The sequence below is a fragment of the Salminus brasiliensis genome, chromosome 2 (genome assembly GCF_030463535.1).
Source record: "Salminus brasiliensis chromosome 2, fSalBra1.hap2, whole genome shotgun sequence".
NCBI classification, from domain to species: Eukaryota; Metazoa; Chordata; class Actinopteri; order Characiformes; family Bryconidae; genus Salminus; species Salminus brasiliensis.
In genome coordinates, this window is record NC_132879.1 from 45,293,463 (window position 1) to 45,313,813 (window position 20,351).

Below are 20,351 nucleotides of genomic sequence, written 5' to 3' on the forward strand. Positions count from 1 at the left end.
GTGATATTTGGCTGTGGAAACGGTGTGTAGGCCTGGATGCTCTTTATCCTCAGGCCTCATAGGCAGGGGGGTGTAAATGGAAGATACGGTTGAGTGAGTTGATGGGGCCTGGCCAACATGGGTAATTATGGTCAGGCTCGCCCCCCTCAACTGCAGCCATTGTGTAGAGAGGGGGAGACAGAGCGGGGATATGGAGAGTTATATATAGTGAGTGAGAGAGAGGCAGATACACGCACATTATTGACATTATCACTCAATCACATTGGAGATTGCTGTCCAAGTGAAGGTATTAGTTAGTCACAGCTGGCTAGCGCACATCCCTGACTCCGCATTCAGCCACTTTCTATTGCAATACGATCTATTTCCCACTGAATGGCTCCGCTGCTGTGCATAATAACACTAATGAGGGCCAGTGTTATTACAGCGCCGTCATGGGTTGATATGACATCAATCCTGCAGGATCATGTGCAGGCTTTTAATCAAGGAGCCCGTATTAAAACCACATAGATTAAATTGGCGCTAGACTGGTAAAAACAAAATCACATTTACACAATTGGCTACATTTGGTGTCCTCAGGTTTGCTTATTTAGATAGCATTAGTGCTACAAGCTAAACATAATGTCTAAATTAACTCACGGTTGCATCAAAGTTGTGAATGAATCGTGAGTAGACTTGCTTATGTCTATGATTTCTTCATTGTTAGCTACATTAGCCTTGAATTTACAAGCTCCAGCACCAATACTAATAAAAACGAACACAAATTCAGACATCAAACGTCTGTAAATTGCATTATTTAACCAGTACTTATCACCTTAAAACTACATGGATTATTGTGGTCATGGTGTGCATGGTCAGTATATTTAACTGCTCCAATACAAGCTCTATTATTATGAAGCAAGAAGGCCAGAGAGAATAGATTGGCAAGTTACGTTTAAGCCTTAATTCAAAGCTAAAAAAAAAAAAAAACACATAGAAAACATCTGTAAACATGCGCCCCCAGTTAGGCTGTAACTGAAACGGACTCCCCCCGTTAGCATTGCACTATATAGGGACAGACTGTTTAGTTAAGCTGAGTAGCAATGGAAACACAAATGAAATCGGGACATGTAAGTGGCTGAGCCATGAGCCAGGTAACTGTTACCTGCTCATATGAGCAAACATTGTTGCCTTCATTTCGTTCCACTGCTTGTTGCTTAGCAACAAGACCCGCAATGCATTTTAGTATAAGCTAATCAGCTAATCTATTGCACGATACTGGTTCCAAAAAGTTTGGGAAATTATAGTGCCCTCAAATAATGCACTCAGTAGTGCCCAAAAAACGTATAGATGGAGCCATTTCATTCATACCTGCAGTCTCACCGGAGCCAGTGAGCATAGCAAAGCATAGCATAGCTTTGTTTTTAGCATTTTGTCTTACTGGATAGTGGTAATGTCCTGTCAGTGTCCTCTCAGCTCGGTGTGTGGTGAGCTAGCTGAAGAGATTATAGCTTGATTAGCTTTTAGCCTAGCACTGTACTCGTTGGCTTCCCTAGGTTTAGCCATTTATTTTCTGATAGTGAGAAAAGAATAGTACTACAATACTAAATATATAAAAAAATTAAAGACGCTCCAATTGATTAGGCCTAGAAGGCTGGACACTCTCTCTCTATCTCTGTCTGCTTCGTCCTCTCTATCATCTTTTCTTTCCTCCTTTCCTTTTCAACCTCTCATATTCCGTTCCCTCTCATGGCAGAGCAGTCCCACCGTAGCCAATGGAGCCCCGCTCACACAGCCCTCTTCGCCTTGTGTAGCTGGGCTGGATTTGCTGGCATGGTGAGCAGTTGGTAGTTTGATTACAGGGCATGACTGGCACATGGGGAGATAAGATGAAAGGAAAGATGAAACGTGACCCCGTCGGCCCCTGGATCGCTCCTTGTTTGGTCCACTGTGGACCGTCTGAAGCAGTGGTCGCACAACAAGGGGGCAAACTAATCCTTTCCAGGTGTTGTGTCAGCTTATTGGAGAGGCCGAAGATTCACACACACACACACACACACACACACACACGCACACACATACGCACGTACACACACTGTGGCCGGCCCTCAAGTATTCTCTGAATGGGAGAACGGGGAGGAGGGCTGCAGGTGGCAGCCGGGATTTGAAAGAGTCGAGGGGGGCTTTATGACACACAGACACACACACAGACACACACACGTTCTCAAAGACACGTGCATATAGACCAACAATACCGTAATCCTGAAATATTGATGCATTATGCCACAGCTCATTGAGGGCGCCTTGGCAGATCCCCAACTCCCTGCTGAACACACACGCACTCACACACTCACCACAGGATATCAGATCCATGCCTCACGTTTCCCCCCGTCGTTGCTGTTCTGTATGCATATCACTCATTCACACTAGCCCACAGCTCGCTGTCCAAGTGAAGGTATTAGTTAGTCACAGCCAGCTAGTGCACGCCCCTGACTCCGCATTCAGCCACTTTCCATTGTAATGCGATCTATTTCCCACTGAATGGCTCTGCTGCTGTGCATAATGAGGCCCAGTGTTATTACAGCGCCGTCACAAGTTCATATGACATCAATCCTGCAGGATCATATAAAGGCTTTTAATTGAGGAGCCCGTATTAAAACCACATAGATTACCGTGGCCTCGGCACGCCTGAAAATGAAGACTAACCTGCAGACTGCAGGCTACGGTTCCCAGCAAAAGCAATTCATGTTCCAGCAATTATGTTTGTATAACAAAGTCCTATTCATAACAGGGAGACGTCTTTGTTAAGTGAATTTTTCGTGGTTGTGGTAATCGTGTTTGCGCGTAACGCTCACTGTGATAATCGCCTGTTTGTCTTCTGCTTCTTTTTTTTTTCTTTCCAGGACAGAGTCTGTGGCTGAGAAGATGCTGACGAATTGGTTCACATTTCTGCTATACAAGTTCCTAAAGGTGAGGGAAGAATGTGTGTCTGTGTGTGTGAGTCTGAGAAAGCTAGAGATCGCTCACCTTCAAGGTCATTTGGCACCATAGCTGTTGTGCACTAAAGAGTGAACTCAAATTTGTTGAGGGCTTTGGCAGAAGTGCACTGCAGGTGCTTGTGTGTGTGTGCACAGTTAGATGTAGTGTGTGTGCATGTGTATTTTCTGTGTGTGTGCAATCTCATGCTAATCAGCAGGTGTGTAAAGGTGCTGACTACAGTGCTTCTGTGTGTGCGTTAAGGCCCAATTGCTCTATTGACTGCACGGCTCTATAACCATAGAAAGCCCCTTACACTTAAGTCTTCAGTGTTTCCAGCATGTGGCATTTCCATCAATGCATTTCGATAGGAACCAATCATGATTATAGGTGGATGGATGGATGGATAGATACACACATACATACTGTAAATGCAGACAAAGACAAATTGGTAAACAGATACATACTGGACATTCATACACTGATGCTACTCATAGATATATAGATAGACAGACAGACAAATTTTGGCCCCATGAGTAGATCACTAGTGTGCTGTGTTAGTATGGTGCATCACTCCTGCATCCCCTTAAACTTTACCATTATAGATGCCTCGTAGATGCTCTTCTGACATTTAAATAAATGATTGAACTGAATCGATCACTATTGATCGATGAACTGATCACAATTGAACTGAATATGTATTAAATTCAACTGAACTTGAATGTTATTGATTCTCTATTAAATGTAACCCTAAAATCTAACCATGACTGTATCCCTAACCGTAACCCTAATATTACTCTAAACCTTAAATCTAACCATAACCTTACCCTAAACCTTATATCTAACCCTAAACCTAACCGTAATCTTACTCTAAACCTTAAATCTAACCCTAATCTTAATGTAAACCTTAAATCTAACCCTAAACCTAACCCTAATCTTACTCTAAACCTTAAATCTAACCTAACCTAAACTAGATTTTAGAGCATTCGGCGACAAAGGGCGTTGGAATGATCACCACTGCAGCTCATCTCCAACTCATTCCTGTAGTATTGGATGGAGCACCATCATTCCAGAGAAGACAGTTCCACTGCTCCACAGCTTAAAGCTTTATACCCCTCTAACCCCTGACTGGAATTATGCACGGTGCCAACAAGCTTGTGTTTATATGCTCCAGAGAGTCCTATTCTATTGTCAGTACTTCTCTACGGGAACTGGACAAGCTGATACTTCTGTGCATTTGCACATCTTTGTCAACAATGGGTGCAACTGAAAGTAGCCGATGCAGATGAAGTGTCCACAAACATATGCCCAAATAGTGTAGCTGTAGAACATTCATTTTCAGATGACTTTGAGAGTTTGGGATGGTGATGTATGAGAGGCAGAATGACGGCATGCTGTTCTCTGTTTATCTCCTCTTTTAGGAATGCGCAGGTGAGCCCCTGTTCTCCCTCTTCTGTGCCATCAAACAGCAGATGGAGAAAGGCCCCATCGACTCCATCACCGGAGAAGCACGCTACTCTCTCAGCGAGGACAAGCTCATCAGGCAGCAGATCGACTACAAGACGCTGGTAAGACCGCCTGGAGAAGGGAAAGTGAGGGAGAGGCTGGGAGATGGTGGGATGAAGAGGCTCGAGCTGAAGAAAGCGGATAAAGGTGGCAGGGTGTTTTCACTCCCTGCCGCCTGCTGCTCTTTGGGGTGACTAATCTTCATGCCTGACAGGAAACACATCAGCTCATGGTGACTCCTGACCTGTGCTTTATCATGAGGTCACCGCCGGTTGTCATGTTTCTGTGGGGCTTATTGGCAGCCGGGAGCTCGGAGCGTGTCGCTGGAATGGGGTGTGTGCCGGGGTGAGGTGTTTATTGGGCTGCTGCATCTGCGGGGTGATGTGTGTCCCAAACTCATTGTGACCTGCTTTGTGACTAAGGGAGAGATAGACAGAGATGGTGAGAGAGCAAGAGGAAGAGAGGGAGAACAGCTGATAACAGAAGCCAGTGGGCAGATGCTTCAGCATATAAGTGTATAAGTGTTTAAAAGGGCCCATATGATGGAAAATTTTATATTTACATTTTGGTCTCACCCATTAATGCCAAAGTTATATGTCTTAGCTGCTTTATGAATGAGGCACAATACAGGGCAGCAAGATTTTTTTACATGTACAAATATCAGTCTTAAAGGAACAGTAACCAGGAAAGTCTGGGGGGGGCTGAGAGGTCAAACCTCAGTCAGACCAATATATGAATGACCGTATGTATACGTGTATGAAGTGTGTGTAAACAAGCTGGCTTTCAGGTGACAGTGTGGGCCCTTTAATGGAGCATATTGATTCCAGTAATGGCCCTCAAGGTAGGAGAGGCCATTCCTGCAGTACGCTGTAAGTGATTGAGGTCCCTTAGCATGTGGTTATTTCATGATAATAGACACTTACAGTCTCAGTGGTCTAGAGAAGATCTATAAAAACACTCCATTTCTCCTTTCTCATGGAAATTGCCTTTTCCTCTGGACCATGTAATTACGGCGGCTAGTGATGATGATGACTATCATCATCACCATCATCATGACCCTGAAAGATGACGAGCCTGATGACGAGGAAGATGATGATAATTATTGCGTTAATTGCAGAGTGGGGCAGGCTGACGTTAGCGGGAGGTGTCAGCGCCCCGGGGCGTCCAAGCGTTTCACCACCTTTCATACATTCATACTCTTACAATTACAGCTAGTCTGGGATTGACAGACAGCAAAGACATACACACACAATGTGCTTCACATATGGGTTATTTAACCTGGTCACAGAAATATTCATCATCTTTGATGATAATTTATACTTGCTGTTTGGCATGCTAGTGTTAACACAGGTATGGCTTTTGAAAGCTCATGAGAATTTTCCCAAGGACTTTACCCTAAAATTTACCCTAGGACTCTTTGTGAAATAGCATGGTCTGCCTGCCTAGGCAAGGAATTAAACCCCAGTAATAACCTCTTTTGAACCCCAGTCATTGTACGTTGAACTGAGCAATGCTTGTGAAATCTATATTAACAGATTCTTTCCGTCATTAATTGAATGCAGTATATGGACAAAAGTATTAATCTGTGAATTCAGGGGTTTCGTTTAGTTGTTTTAGGTGGCACGTAAAGCTACCTGACATGCTGTTAGAGCTGCAAAAGGAGACCAACTCCTTAATAATGCCTATGAAATTAGAAAGGGATGTCATAAAAGCCTAAGGTGTAATGTGTAGGTTTCTTAAAACTTTTGTCCATGTAGTGTATCTCCTGTGCTTCAAAAATAAATGTTATATTTCTTTCGGTTTTTAACATTTTGCACTGCAGTAGCATTTAGTCTGCGGTCTAAGTCTTTATAGCCCTTCAATTGTGGTGTGGGGTAGAGGTTAACAACAGCACTTTCACCACTAGGGTTTAATTCCCTAGCTGGGCATCCTCAACATGCTACCAATGCCACCAATAAGAGTCCTTGAGCAAGACTCTTCAAGACACTTCATCCCACCTACCTGTGTAACCTGATTCAAATGTAAGTTGCTCTGCATAAGAGCATCAGCTAAATGTCCTAAGTGTTTTTTTTTATGGTGATGTTTTGGTCTCGCAGGTGGTGAACTGCATTCACCCAGACAATGAGAAGAGCCCAGAGATTCAGGTCAAGGTGCTGAACTGTGACACCATCAACCAAGTGAAGGAGAAGATCTTAGATGCCATCTACAAGAATGTTCCTTACTCCCATCGTCAGAAAGCCTCTGACATGGACCTGGGTAACAATTCCTTTATTTTAACTATGCAACAAAGAACGGATGGGATGGGATGTAGCGAATTTAACTCGGGCAGAGTGGCATATTTCTCTCAGAAGAAGCCTGGCTTGCAGTTTTTTACAGTTTTGCAAAACCTTGCAGCTCAGTGGCCTCCTAAAAATACATAGAAAATGAGGAGGTCATGGTTGCTATTACACAACACAAAAACAGCTAGAACCTCACAAGTGTATGTGTGCTTGTATATTAGTAGGGGGGAGAATTGTGTGTTTGGTGTTTCTCCTGAACTTCTCTTGAAGTTATTACATAAATCCATTAGTTACAGCTAAGGCGCACCGACACTGGAAAGCCGATAAATATGGAAAGCCAGTTTTGGTGCTACGAAAACGAGGATAACTGTGAAGCCCGTCTTTTCTTTTTTTAAGTTTCTTAAATGGTTTTAACTGGTCAAATCATCCCGCAAAGGTTCACACACTAATGTCTCTCTATTTAGTCCCAAAAGTTAGTCAAACTGGACTCTGATAGCTCCTTTTACCCACCGATCCTCAGCCTGTGATGGATGAGCAAGCAGAGATAGAAAGGGAAGCGATGTTGTCCTGTTCTGGAATTGATCATGAGTCACATCTACAGATAACAGCAGGACTTTGTCCTAGCCTCAGGATTTAAGGGCCAATTTTCCCCACCCGACTCCTTTTCGCACCCCAAAGCTTTTGCTGCATTGCATAGAAATCAATGGCATTGACCGGGCCCTGGGATAATAGGACATAGTGAAGGTGACTCGCTGTCCTTCTCTCATGGGCTTTAACGAGCCTGAGTATCTGCGGGCACACAAGCGCACACCTACACCGCACTGTATATTCGGTGGAACTTATTTTTACACACTGAATTGACAGTGCAGAGAAAAAACCGAGAGACAGAGAAAGAAATGCAGTTAGCGATGATAAAAAATATAGAAAAATAACACACTGATCTGCACAATCCCCCCCCCCCCCCCCCTAAACGACTCATGATAGAAGCCACCCATGCAGAATTTACAATCAGGGTAGTCCATCACAGCCCACCAGCAGTCATTTTCTTTCTGATGGTATATCCTCCACTTTTCTTTGGGCTTTGTTGCCCGTAAGTGGCACATTTTTTATATGGAGTAATATATCAGCGATGCCATTTATGCCTCCTTTCATGTCTGCATTTTTTTGCGGTAATGGTATATTTATGGTCCCCTGTGGACTGATGGCAGGGTGTCTGTAGGGGGAAAGCCTCCATAACGAGAGAGAAAAAATAGTTTCAGCCCTCTGACGGGCGGCCCCCATGTGAAATAGTTTTAAGGCGGAGTGTGTCGGTTTATTAGGTTTATTTGTTTTATGAAGAGGGAGGATTGGATGAGGTTTGCGGCGTCCCTGGAGTGAGGAGCAATCTCTAAATTGTGTGTGTGTGTGTGTGTGTGTGTGTGTGTGCTAAAGGGGATCTGCTAAACAAAAGGAGGGGGTGGCGGCCTTCTTTCAGGCATGAGTGGAGACATCTCTATATTCCTATTAAAGGAACAGTTCTCCATAACATACTAAAACTGAAGAGCGGTTAGTGGGCACGATTGGCGTAATGTCAGCAGCATCATTGCTCACTAGCTCCTCCTAGTTTTAACTCGTTGGTGTTAGCGTAAACAGATCCTTCAAATCAGCTGCAGATTTCTATGCCTGATAAGGCTAATGGGAGCGTGGCTGCCCCCGTCTCCAAAAGCCTACTGGGACTGATTGGACAGGAGTGTTTCTGTCCCTTGCCTTTGTTTTTAATAATTCGCTCTGTCACACCACCCCCCTGAGGCATGAGATGGAGAGAGGGAAGACAGGGAGACGCCAATGCTGCAACTCGGCCTAACTTCATATTCTCACTGTTTTGGTTTCCGGCTCAATCCTCTCATTAGCAACTGCACTGCACTTCACTTTGTCAATTGTTTTGGTCATTGAATTGGACTAGGGAATAGTATCACCTTGCATGGCCCTTAGTTCTTAGACACCAACATGATGATGAGTGTTACTCGGGCATGCAGCAGATGGGCTACAGTAAGTGATTGTATGCCTACACTCATATGGAAGATGCATCTGATTAAATGGCCAGTAAGTGTTGTAGCTGTATTGTAGATCTTCCTAATAAATGGAAAACTCAGTGTACATCACTGCAGGCTGATTTCAAATGATTTAGAATGACTAGTTACAAACTGACTAGCTTCTCCAGGGATCTTGGTGCCCGAGAAAGTTAGAGGTGGCTCTAGGCTGTTTGGCACACTAGAGGCCTTACTGCTTCCTGTGCTCAGAGAGAGTGATTGCATGCAGGAGCTGCTGCTATAGATTACTTGGTGTTTTACTGCTCTGCGTAAGATGTTGCTCTGGATTTGAATGTATGTTTACATTTTATTTCTGTGTTTCTATAGAAATATATGGAGACTCTATGGGAACTCTCTCGCGCTTGCTCTTACTCTCGCAACCGCCACCCCGACCACTTTATTCCTTTCTCCCTTACTGTGCTGTCTGAAATGATCCGGGTGGATTTTGGGAATCGGGGCAATCTCGGCTTGCTCCGATTTCCTCTCCTTTCCTTCCCCTTTCTCTCCCTCTCACATGCACTCTCTCTCTTCTCTCGCGTGCGCTGCCTTTATTTCCCTCCTCGCTCGGTGTTCCGTTTGTTTATTCTGTCCTCTCCAGAGCCGCTGCTGCTCATTTGCATGTTTATAGAGAGATGTACAGTACTGAAGGATATAACAATCGGAGGGTCTCTCTCTCACTCTCCTCTCTCTCCCTCCATCGTTTCTCTCCCTCTCTCTTTGTCTTTTCCATCTCACGCACTCTCTCCCTCGCCCTCTCCCTGCCTACCAAAGATTTGCGATGCAAAGCTTCTCCCCATCACCCGGAGACATGTTTCATCATCCCAGGTTGTGATTGCTGTTTTGTTTATCTAGTCACAATCAGAGCAGGAGATAGCGGCGGCGAAGAGGGATCTCTCCGCCCCTCGGCCCAATCACACATTCATTTGCGGCACGACTGGAATAATAATAATAAAAAAGACAGCCCTCCTGTTTCTCAGCACACTTTCCATCAAAACCGTACCTCTGAAGCTGCAAGTAGTGGCCAAAGGCCTCTAGGGGCCTCTGCGGGGGCCACAGAAAGGGGCCATGCTCTGCTTCTTCAGCAGAGTTTGCAGGGGAAGTGCAATAAGAGTTTGCTCAGCAGGAGGCTTAGTGCAGGTCGATTAAGGGCCTTTTGGGCCCCGGCAGCTCAGCCCACTGCAGATGAAAAAGGAAGTGGCTTTCAGCTCCAGCCCTAATCACCCCCATCGATCCACAGCGGCCACGCCGGCCTGAAGAGCGGAGAGGGAGATTAATTTACCTTTTCTTCCACCTTCCGCTTTCTCTCCCTCTCCCACTTTTCCCTGGTTTCGCACTCCCTCGCGTATGTTCTCTCGCTCCGCTTTTCTTCTCACTGCCTCGGCAGGCTTGATCTCCCTCTCCACCTCTCCTTGTGAATCACTACTTTTTTTTTTTTGAGGTTTCTTTAAAAGAGCCCACACTTGTATCATTAAATCTTCTCTCCCCCTAGACGAGGCCCCAGCCTCCACAGACCCTTTCAAAGAAGTTTAGAAACACTTAGGGCAAAACTTTGCAAAGTCATGCTGCACGCTAAGCACCTTTGCTCATGGTTGTATATTAGAGGTGTTACGGAACACAGAATTCAGATTTGGTGGTGTGTTAATATTATGCATAATTTCATAAGAAGGGCCTGAATATGTGACTTTAGGATGCTGATAAGCATTTTCTATATGCTTAATTATTTGACATCTACAATGGCTACAATTACTACATTTGATTTATGTCTCTTGCAGAGTGGCGTCAGGGCAGAGGGGTTCGGATCATCCTGCAGGACGAAGACATGACCACAAAAATCGAGAGTGACTGGAAGAGGCTCAATATGCTGTCCCATTACCAGGTAATACTTCGCCTATGGCAAACAAATTTCTGTTTGCTATTATATACTAATACATTATACTTCATATACTACATACTAATATACACTGGCCACTTAATTAGAATCCTCCATATTGATGGTGTAACTAGTCCATCTGCAGTCAAGCCCAGTTTCTGTTCCATTCTATTGTCCTTCATCATTGGTCAGTTTCTGAGAGTGGCCGCTTAAACATCTGTATAAAGGAAGTGGACCACATGCAGTGGCCAGTGGGTACAAATCATTCTAGAAGCATAAATCATTTGCAGGCCTGACACACATCACATATACCCACGGAAAAGACTCAAGATACTGGAGAACCTTCAAGGATGCATCAATCATGCGCTATAGTGTCCATCACCGATGATTTGCATTAAAATTGCATTTGGGGACATCGGCAAAGAGCGAAAGTGACTCATAAGTAGGTGTAGGCAATGTTGAGATTATGCCTCGAATGGTCATGTGAGTTTTCCGATAATTTTAGGACATGACGACAGTTCCATCTTGAGCTGTCCATCTTCGTGACAGCTCTGGCCTCTTCAAGTATAAACAGCAATAAATCACATGCAACCCAGTCTTTCCTGATCTCATTTTGACCTCGTCCGTATTCTATATGCAGATGCCGAGTAAATGCATATAAAGCTTGTGTGTTCATCTGCTGAAAGCATCTCAGTTTATATATGCTAGTTATCTGACATGAACATTACAATCTCTCTCCCCCTATGTCTGTTTGTGTCTCTCTCTCTCTTTGCTCTTCAAGCACACGCCTGATGTCTCTTGAAGAATAAGAAAAGCTTTGCTTTTGATGCCTGCAACCGGCACGCTATCAATTTCAAAAGAAAGGGGGGGAAAAAGCCCACACAGTTCTTTGACTAAAGTCTCACATAATAGTGACAGCACAAAGTGTTCACGCTTATGAAGCCTAAATCTAACTCGACAAGAATGGCGCGCGTCGTGTGCGGCTGTGCCTGTGCGCGTGTATCGGATTTCTATTTAAAGGCCCACCCCCAGATATCAGGCGGTATTAATTCTGACAGTAGTTGGGGGCACAGGTGTAGGCTGGGTTCCGCTGTGGCTGATGTTACTCCGTTAATGTCTTTTGATAAGCAGCACATCATATATGGTTTTGCATTGTTCCACGGTTTCAATTACATCTTAAACTTTGACGATATAATTGCTTTGTGTAATAGTGGAGGGGAGGAAAGAGAAGTGCTTATCAGATCAATGGATCTCGAAATATTCCTTTTGAATGTTCAAAAGAATTTGAGTAAATGTTTAAGCGCTCAAAAAAGGGGGTTCACATGTTTGATCAGCGCGTAACAATGAGGGTCTTTCAAGCCGCTCTCTCATGTTCATAACAATGGGAATCTTTCAAGTTCATCCTGATAGAACAGAACAAGTGGTAATGAAAGGTGATAATTATCTTTTGCCATTTTCTTTCATTATTCCCATATCGCTCTCCTATCATGACCATTGATTTAATATCCAGCTCGTGTTTCTCCGAGAAGACACGGTTTGTCCAATTTAGGCCACAAAAGAGATAAGGATCCACCAAATTGCTTAACATTCATGGTGCTTGGACCCCTATCATCCCTTACTGACCACAAGGGACTCCCCCTTTAGGCCCCCTATCACCACTATGACCCCGTAATGGACTGAGCAGCCCAATCACTTCCCGGCCATTTAGAGAAACTGACTTTGATCGACAGGGCCTGCGAGCTGTGGACAGGATGAAGGGAAGGCGGAGGGTAGTCCAGAGACAACACACCGTGTGAGAGGCTGATAGAGTCAGCTGCCTATCACACACAAGCACACACACACACATGCACACTTACCCATACACTGTTCATATCACAGTTATCACGTATCCCGTTGTCTGTCCGTCTATCTGGAGAGGACAGGAGGCAGGCTGACGCTTCATTATGGTGTAAATAATTTCCTGGGTAAAGCCTGCTACCCTCCAAATGAGCTTTGCGCGAGAGAAGAGGGGGGTCTGCACCGTGCTCAAATTAAATGTCACCCGGGCCGGCATGCGGACGCACGGGCGGCGAGTGGGAGAATGGATTAGGAGGTGATTGGAATCGGAGATGAGATAATGAAGACAGAAGTTCATTCATTTTCAGGTAGGGAGAGGGCACGTTATCCTTGGAAAAAAGCTGTCCAGCTCCCACAGGCTGTTAGAAATGAGACACACTGTCGTTTATTTCACGCAGTCATTCGTACTTTTACCATTCAACCCAAAAACCCAGGAGGCTGTTTGGCCTATAAATTTAAAGTAAGTAAATTGCATTTTATGGTAATAGCGTTTTTTTATGTATGAGGTAACACAGTCTCTGTGCATTGACTCTACTCTGTTGGGCTGATTGGAAATTTGAGGCATTATTAAATCAAATACATGCTCTGATTTACTGGAACTACATTCAAAGCTGCATGCAATTCCCAAAGCCTGTTAGATTACTGTTCTCAGGTTGCAACCGTAGTTGTTCTTAATCCATATGAAATGTAGATTTAAACTTTTGTTATTCTGTTTTTTTCATTTATTTATTTATTTCCCTCTTGATTGATCACAGTATTGAAACTACTTTTAAAGCCATGTGGGCTGGCAGGTGATTCAAATGAATCTGTAGTTAAAAAAAGTACACTACTGTATGTATTTATTTTATAGGCCTCAAATATGTGTAAATGTATTTACATACACACACTATATGGACAAAAATATTGGGACACCTGCTCATTCATTGTTTCTTCTGACATCAAGGAAATTCATTGAAAATTTTTTATATATAATTAATTGATAATCACTGTTCAGGGACTGTTCATACTACAGTTTAAGGGGTCAAACTCAAAAAATTGCTGTAAAGATTAATGGTGTTTGCTTTGTCAGCAATAACACTATTTTTAACAAAGCTCCCAAAGCTTGTACAAAAACATGCTGTTGAGAGATGCTGGCTGTTCTTAGATTTTATTTTTTGAATTATTTCAATCTCATCATTTCCACATAAAAAAAATATGGTTGTCTTATTTTGGGCATTGTTTTTAATAATGAATAATTATTAGTAGTTATTATTGCTATCCAAACATTTAAATGTTCTCAATTGGTCAGAGCAGTTGCCCATTGCATTATGTGCATACCACATGATGAATGGATTTGTTATTATGTCTTTATAGATTATAAAGTCTCAGTAATGATGCTACATATTCTGCCATAGCTGCGGCCACTGTGTGTTTCGTGCATAGAGGATCTCGGCCTGTTACTAAGAATACTCTGTGTGGAGCAGAGCGCCTTTGACAGACTCCTTCAGCTCTAATTCTGTCTCTCCTCAGTCAGACGTGCTCTGCCCCATCTGAGTCGCTGGCATTAATTCTTTGATTTTCTGTTGGAAAATATCTCACTGTGTTACATAAGCCTCTCACTGACATTCTCCATATCTGATGAGCCCGAATCCTGTCAGCAACCGAGCATCTCACAAAGTGCAAAAATCTGTGCCACGATACAAAAAGAGACTTCACCTCCCCTGTCTTGTTTGAAAACTATCCTAATATTAGCTTAAGTTGTTGATGAATCCAGTGGCTGTAAATGCCTGAGTGTTACCAAAAGAAGTGGCATCCTGTCGTGCTCTCCATGCAGTCAGATCTGCTCTTGTTTTTCCTCCGGCCCATCCATTGGACCCCTCTTGTGTTTCATTTTATCTCTGTAATGAGCAGATGTTATAATACTGGATAGATAGAATAATGCAATGATTGTCTCTGAAGCCCAGCTCTGCCTGGGTCCATGTATTCGTCCGCAGTTCAAAGCCCACTGGTAGCGTCACCTCAATTAACCCTGTAAGTGCTGCGGGCACTAGGGTGCCAGATTGCGAAGAGGGAGGGAGAAATCGTCAGAGGACGGGAAAATACCCCTCCCTTCTATGTGATAATTGAATACGGCTGGGGGGGGAGAGCCTGATGCAGGTGCATGGAGTTGCCCTGCCTGAATGGTCCCAGCTGAGGCATTATTCAATTTGGAGCAGGGGAAAGTATATCCTCAGAAGGACTGTTATACATTTCCAAACAATTCTGAAAAATATCCAGAGAAAAGTGAGTAATTAATAAGCATGGAAGGCCTACCGCCCTGGTTTCATTCAGATTGCGCTGTAATTGCTTTGTGCCGCTATTAGACCAGGAGGAAACATTTTGTCTTGGTGGGCTGAGGAAAGCATTACACAAATAAAGAAGTATATTTGTAACATCACACTGCCTTAGATTATCAAGCCTAATATTATTTTAACTGGTCGAATCAAAGTAAAGGATACTTTTAAATTATGCAAAAATAATAAATAAAATACAAAAAATTGCCATCAGCAGCCAGAGACAGAGAGAGCACGATTGGCCTTGCTCTCTCCGGGTGGGTATATGTCTCTCTCTCCCCACATCTCCCCAAATCTAGTGTGACGCTGGTCAGCACATCCGTCTGTTAATCAATGCATCAGAGCTGGGTAAGCCAGAGCTTTCCTCCAAGTATATTGGTTTCCTGGAGGAGGCATGTGTCACTCGTCACCCTCCCAATGTCAGGAGCATTACATGTGATAGGGGGAAAGTACTAATGAGTGGGTTGGGTAAAATCTAAAATTGGGGAGGAAATTGGATAAAAATAAATAAATAAATAATTATAATAATAATAAATAAAGCTAAAGAAATAAGCCAGAAAGCCTCTGACTACACGTTTCAATGGTTTCACCATGGTTAATAGAGGTTGTTAGGCAGAGAGCAGGGCTGGTTGCCAAATTATTAATGTGTTTGTGTATATTGAGCATTTTACTTTGAATGTGACTCAGCTAGTCAGGTTTTATGCTAAAGGTTTCTTATGCTCATTTAGTAATTAATCTCCTGCACTTCTTACTGTGTTTCCTCCGCAGGTGCCTGATAATGCAGTCGTTGCTCTTGTACCAAAGCAGGTCACTGCCTACAACTCTGTCAACAACTCCACAGTCTCCAGGGCGTCTGCTAGCAAATATGGTAGGGCTCACGTTGCTCAGATTTTGGGAATATGTGAGGATTTGAAAGCTTGTTCGTAATTATGTATGTGTCGTGCATGTATATGTGTACATGGAAGGATTTTCAAAAAGAAGCCAATTTCACTGGGAAATAAGAGCAAACTATGATAGAAATAAAGAGGATCTCCCTCAGTAACTAGAGAGAGAGGCCAAGAAGCTGCTAAAAAGGGCCTTACATGAAGAGATCGGAGAGAGAGTCGTGCTTGGCACAAAAGCGGAAGCGCAGGGAAAATGAGTCTCTTTGCACTTGACTTCCCTTCCGAGACATTGAAACCGTCGCAGACGTCTGGCTGCTATCACCCAGTGTGCTATTGGATCTGATAAAGGAGAAGATCAAAGCCCTGGGGCAGTCTGAGCACTCTCCACACACATCAAATAGAGCATTAACAGCATCTCATCTCCATAGTCTCCCACCTCAGCTTCAAATTAGCCTTAAATGAAGAGTGAGAGAGGAGTGTGTGACGGACGGATGCGGGCAGCCGGGGAGATGGCGGGGAGTAGGGGAGAGGATGCCACACATCTTTGCAGTCTCTTTTAAAATTAATTTCAAACGAAAGGGAGCTTCTTCAAACTGGCCCGAGCAGGAGACATGCTTTTGAACTGGCGGAGGACAATGGACCGACGCAGAAGAAAGAGGCAGGCCTATTATGTTGCCGCCCTCTTGGATCTCGAACTCAGGGCACATAATTTAGGAAAGAGTGTTTCAGAGCAGACTTCTGTCATCTTGAGCGATGTTCAATGTAGCGTGTTTGGGGCTCGCAGAGTGCACAGGGCACAATTGATCATGTGGCTCACTAGTATTGATAGTAGTTCTTTCAAAGACAAAAAAAACTTTGTCTGACTCAGATCAGCAATAAAAAACACTAGCAGAAAGTCATCATGGGCAAGTCAGCAAAACCCGGTTTACTGATGTTGGCTTCCACCGAAGTGTTGTCTTTTCTTGACTTGCACGGACAGAGCAAAGACCCAGTACTAGAGCTTCAACCAGGAAGGACAATCTGAACCAAACCTTAATATGGCAAGATCTTTCAGAGACCAAGTAAAACTATGCATTCCTTATGATCGTGTGATGCCTGCTAGAAAAAATCCTAATTAGGCTTCTGAGTGCAGTCTACAAAATATGCCATGTGACTGATAACCAATAAATGACCAATATATTTCACCATATTTCTCCCCTTAAGTGTAAACAGGGTAGGCTTAATCAGAGGTACTGCGTGTGTAAGTGGTACCCTAACAAATCACAAGGCTGCATTTTCTACCATTTCACTTAGGTAAACACTTATTAGCAAGCTAAAGCTAACCCATCTAGCATAACCAAAAGCTGGAATGACCAGGGATGTTCATCCATCCCCACCTTTTTTTTTATCTGGACATGCCAGTATTCCATGTGTATTCCCTGGACGCAGACCATGCATCTGGATAATGCTTTAAAGCAACAACATGGAAAATAGGTGTCACTTGCTCCTGTGTTCCCCCTACAGTTGAAAGGTGGAAATCATGCTTTGAACCACCATTAAGCTGACGTGTAGGAGTAATATAACCAGATTTTACACAAATATGACTCAGGTTATGCTGCATTACACACATCTTGCGAGCGATTTTCCAAAGCGAAGCAACAATTTTGAAGTTTTATTTTAAAGGTGAATGCTACATCTACAGCTTTGTATTTCTCAGTGGACGTCCTTGCCAACATCATGAGAGACTAAACATCAGCCAGATCAAACATTTGAAGTAGGTCAAATAAAAGTAGGGTGGAAGAATCAAATAAGGGGAACTAAAGCAGGGGTCAGTGCAGGTAAAAATCTGTTCAGTGAGATGGCTACATGGGAGCTCTTCCTCGAGAAATGATTAGAATAGTTCCATTGGGGTCAAGCTCTAGGTTCAACCAACGATGTTGTAAAGGTTGATTTAATAGAGAGTTGTCCACAGGGCTGCATTAAGCTTTTGTCAGATTTGGTTGTGCTAAATCACTGGTTTAGTATTACATGAGGCATATGTGGATAAATAGTTGTCTGGACTGGACTGGAATCCTAAACGGTAAAATGCCAGAAACAACAAGCAGTCAGATACTAGCCAGGCGAGACCATCTGCATGCGAACTCATCAACAAACCTCATGATGATTTCTGTTGTATTATAGAGTCCGCAGTATGTACGTCCACATTTCCTCTCTCTCTCTTCCATCTCTCTTATCCTCTTTTCTTTGTCTCACTCTCAGTAGTTGTCTCCTCTCCAAAGAAATTGATTTTTGCTGCATCTGCCATGGGGAAAAAACACTGGTGGGTTTGTGTGTAAGAGTGGGTTTGTTTTTCTTACCAGATCAGGTCGTATTTTGCTGATCGATTCTTTTCATGCTGAATAAACATTCCTTAAGCTCCATGTGTTCTTAAATGCCACAGCCACCCCAAGCATTGGCCGGGCAATAAAAATTTAATGTGCACCTACACCTGTTCAATCTTCCGTCCACCATCGACTGTGGGAGAGGCGATGAAAAATTTATCAGCCATACATGCTAAAACATTCACATCCAATCTCGAATCCACAGCGTCCAACAGACAGGCAAGACTCGAGTGAGTGGCCTGGGGTACAAGAGAATGACTGAGTGGCGCCTGGCTTTGTGCTACCGTGCTGATGTGTCCAGACCTTTTATTTGTTTCTGTCGTTTTTTTTTTTGTTCCCTCTCGTCCAGAAAATATGATCAAATACACAGGCAGCCCAGACAGCCTTCGCTCTCGCACGCCCATGATCACGCCCGACCTAGAGAGTGGGGTCAAAGTGTGGCACTTGGTGAAGAACCACGAGCATGGAGACCAGAAGGAGGGTGACCGCGGCAGCAAGATGGTCTCCGAGATCTACCTGACCAGGCTGTTGGCCACCAAGGTGAGCTTTGCCTTGTTCTTTACACAAGCCCCTAAAAGTAAATCCTTGTGATGTTGCCAACAATGAATAAAACTATACAACTATACTTTCCAATATAATGAGACAGCCTAAGGTCACCATGCTCAATACCAAGCATCAGCTAGATGATTGGGCTGTGAAGCAGTAGAACTGCATTCTCTGGAGCTCCAGCCAGTGTCTTTGGGAAGAATTGGACTGCCATATGTGATTCCGAACCAGTCATCCAACCCCAGAACCTGGCCTTACTATGAATGTGACCAAAGTCCAAGAAGAGTAGAGACTTTTACTGCAGCAAATGAGGGGGATTCCTATTGATACCCTTGATTTTAAGGGGACATAGATATAGTTTAATTTCTTTAAACTTTCAGAATGATTATTACTTTAGAATTAAGTTTATTAGGTAAAGATCCATCCACTGAAAGAGCAAGGAAAAGCTGTTCTTTTATGAGAACCATGATCTTGGAGGTCTACTTAACCTGCAGTGTTTACCTCCAGCCCTAATCGAAACTCCACTCCACACAATGCCTGGATAATACTTCAGGATTTTTGAAATCCTAACAAACGTTAAAAACATGCAGGACTCAAATCAGCCTCAGAATTGACCTGACTATCCTGTAGTGGGCTCATGAACAATAGATGAAAGTAGGTGAATTAGGTAGAACTTCAGGAGTACAGTGTAGTAGCTTTGTTTTTTGGCATTACATAGCGGAGTGACAAAAGGTTATTCTGGGAGGTTGAACATGCCCTAAGCCACTTCTTCTTACTAATTTTACTAATCTAAACTCAATCCCTACCTTGATTAATACCTCAATTGTGTCTGCAACAAGTCTGTGCAACCCTCCACAACCCAGTCATCTCTCCTTTAACCCTGTCATCTATCATTCCTGGCTCCACTTTTCAAAGCGAGGACTGGCTTCCTTGCCCCAAAACAGAAGCCACCCAAACTCCAGCCCAGAGTGTTTTCCCCACTCTCACAGTCTTCCGCCAAATCATCATAAGCTGAAGGCATGGTCCGAACCAGCAAAGGGATTTTAAGAGTGTATGCTCATACACTGCATGACTGTGTTTGTATATCGTTTACTGCCCCCTGAAGATTGCTTTGAGCAAATGTTAGCATTTTTGTCCGACACTCCTTTAATGATCGCATCGAAAATCTCTTAGTCAGCCTCGTAGGCTGATGAAGTGACAGCACACTGGAGCAGAGTAAATTGGAGCGCTCTGCATCTGAGTGGGAACAGATCGGTTCCTTGTCAAACACGGCTTCAATCAGTCTCGGCTGGAGAGCAATGTGAAGTGTTTACTCGTCACATCATTTGTTCCAAACTGCGGTTTGCTTTCCACCACCTTGCCATTTTCCACTCGTTCGCTCATTCGTGTCCTGTGTCAGCAGGGACAGGCCACGAGACGCGGAACTTGAGCTTGGCGCGTTTCTAAACAGCTGTACAATAGGCACCTAAAAAAGAATCAAGCATAAAATGAGACGCTTTCAGCTCCCTTTCAGATGCCTTGACCCTTAGAATATCTGTTAATTTCTTCTTGCGAGATGGCCAGGGACTTTAATCTAGCTGCTTAATGTAAATGAGAAATCCACTCCTAATTGTGATTCTCAGGTTTCTATTAAATCAGATGACCTGATTTTCTTCAGGACACAGAGAGGCTGGATGAGAGGTACCGAGGTTTAATTTGTGATTAGAAAACATTTCCACAGTGCTGATTTGATGATTG

General features: G+C 43.6%; 1 protein-coding gene across 1 annotated transcript in view; it reads left to right on the plus strand.

The window, feature by feature from the left end:
• Positions 1-20,351, plus strand: part of plxna4 (plexin A4) — a 317,535-nt gene that overhangs the window by 277,022 nt on the left and 20,162 nt on the right. Inside the window, exons 23-28 of the mRNA XM_072672908.1 lie at positions 2,880-2,946; positions 4,374-4,520; positions 6,555-6,714; positions 10,579-10,682; positions 15,593-15,692; positions 18,418-18,608. Coding sequence (XP_072529009.1) covers positions 2,880-2,946; positions 4,374-4,520; positions 6,555-6,714; positions 10,579-10,682; positions 15,593-15,692; positions 18,418-18,608 — 769 coding nt within the window. The remainder of the gene's footprint in view (positions 1-2,879; positions 2,947-4,373; positions 4,521-6,554; positions 6,715-10,578; positions 10,683-15,592; positions 15,693-18,417; positions 18,609-20,351) is intronic.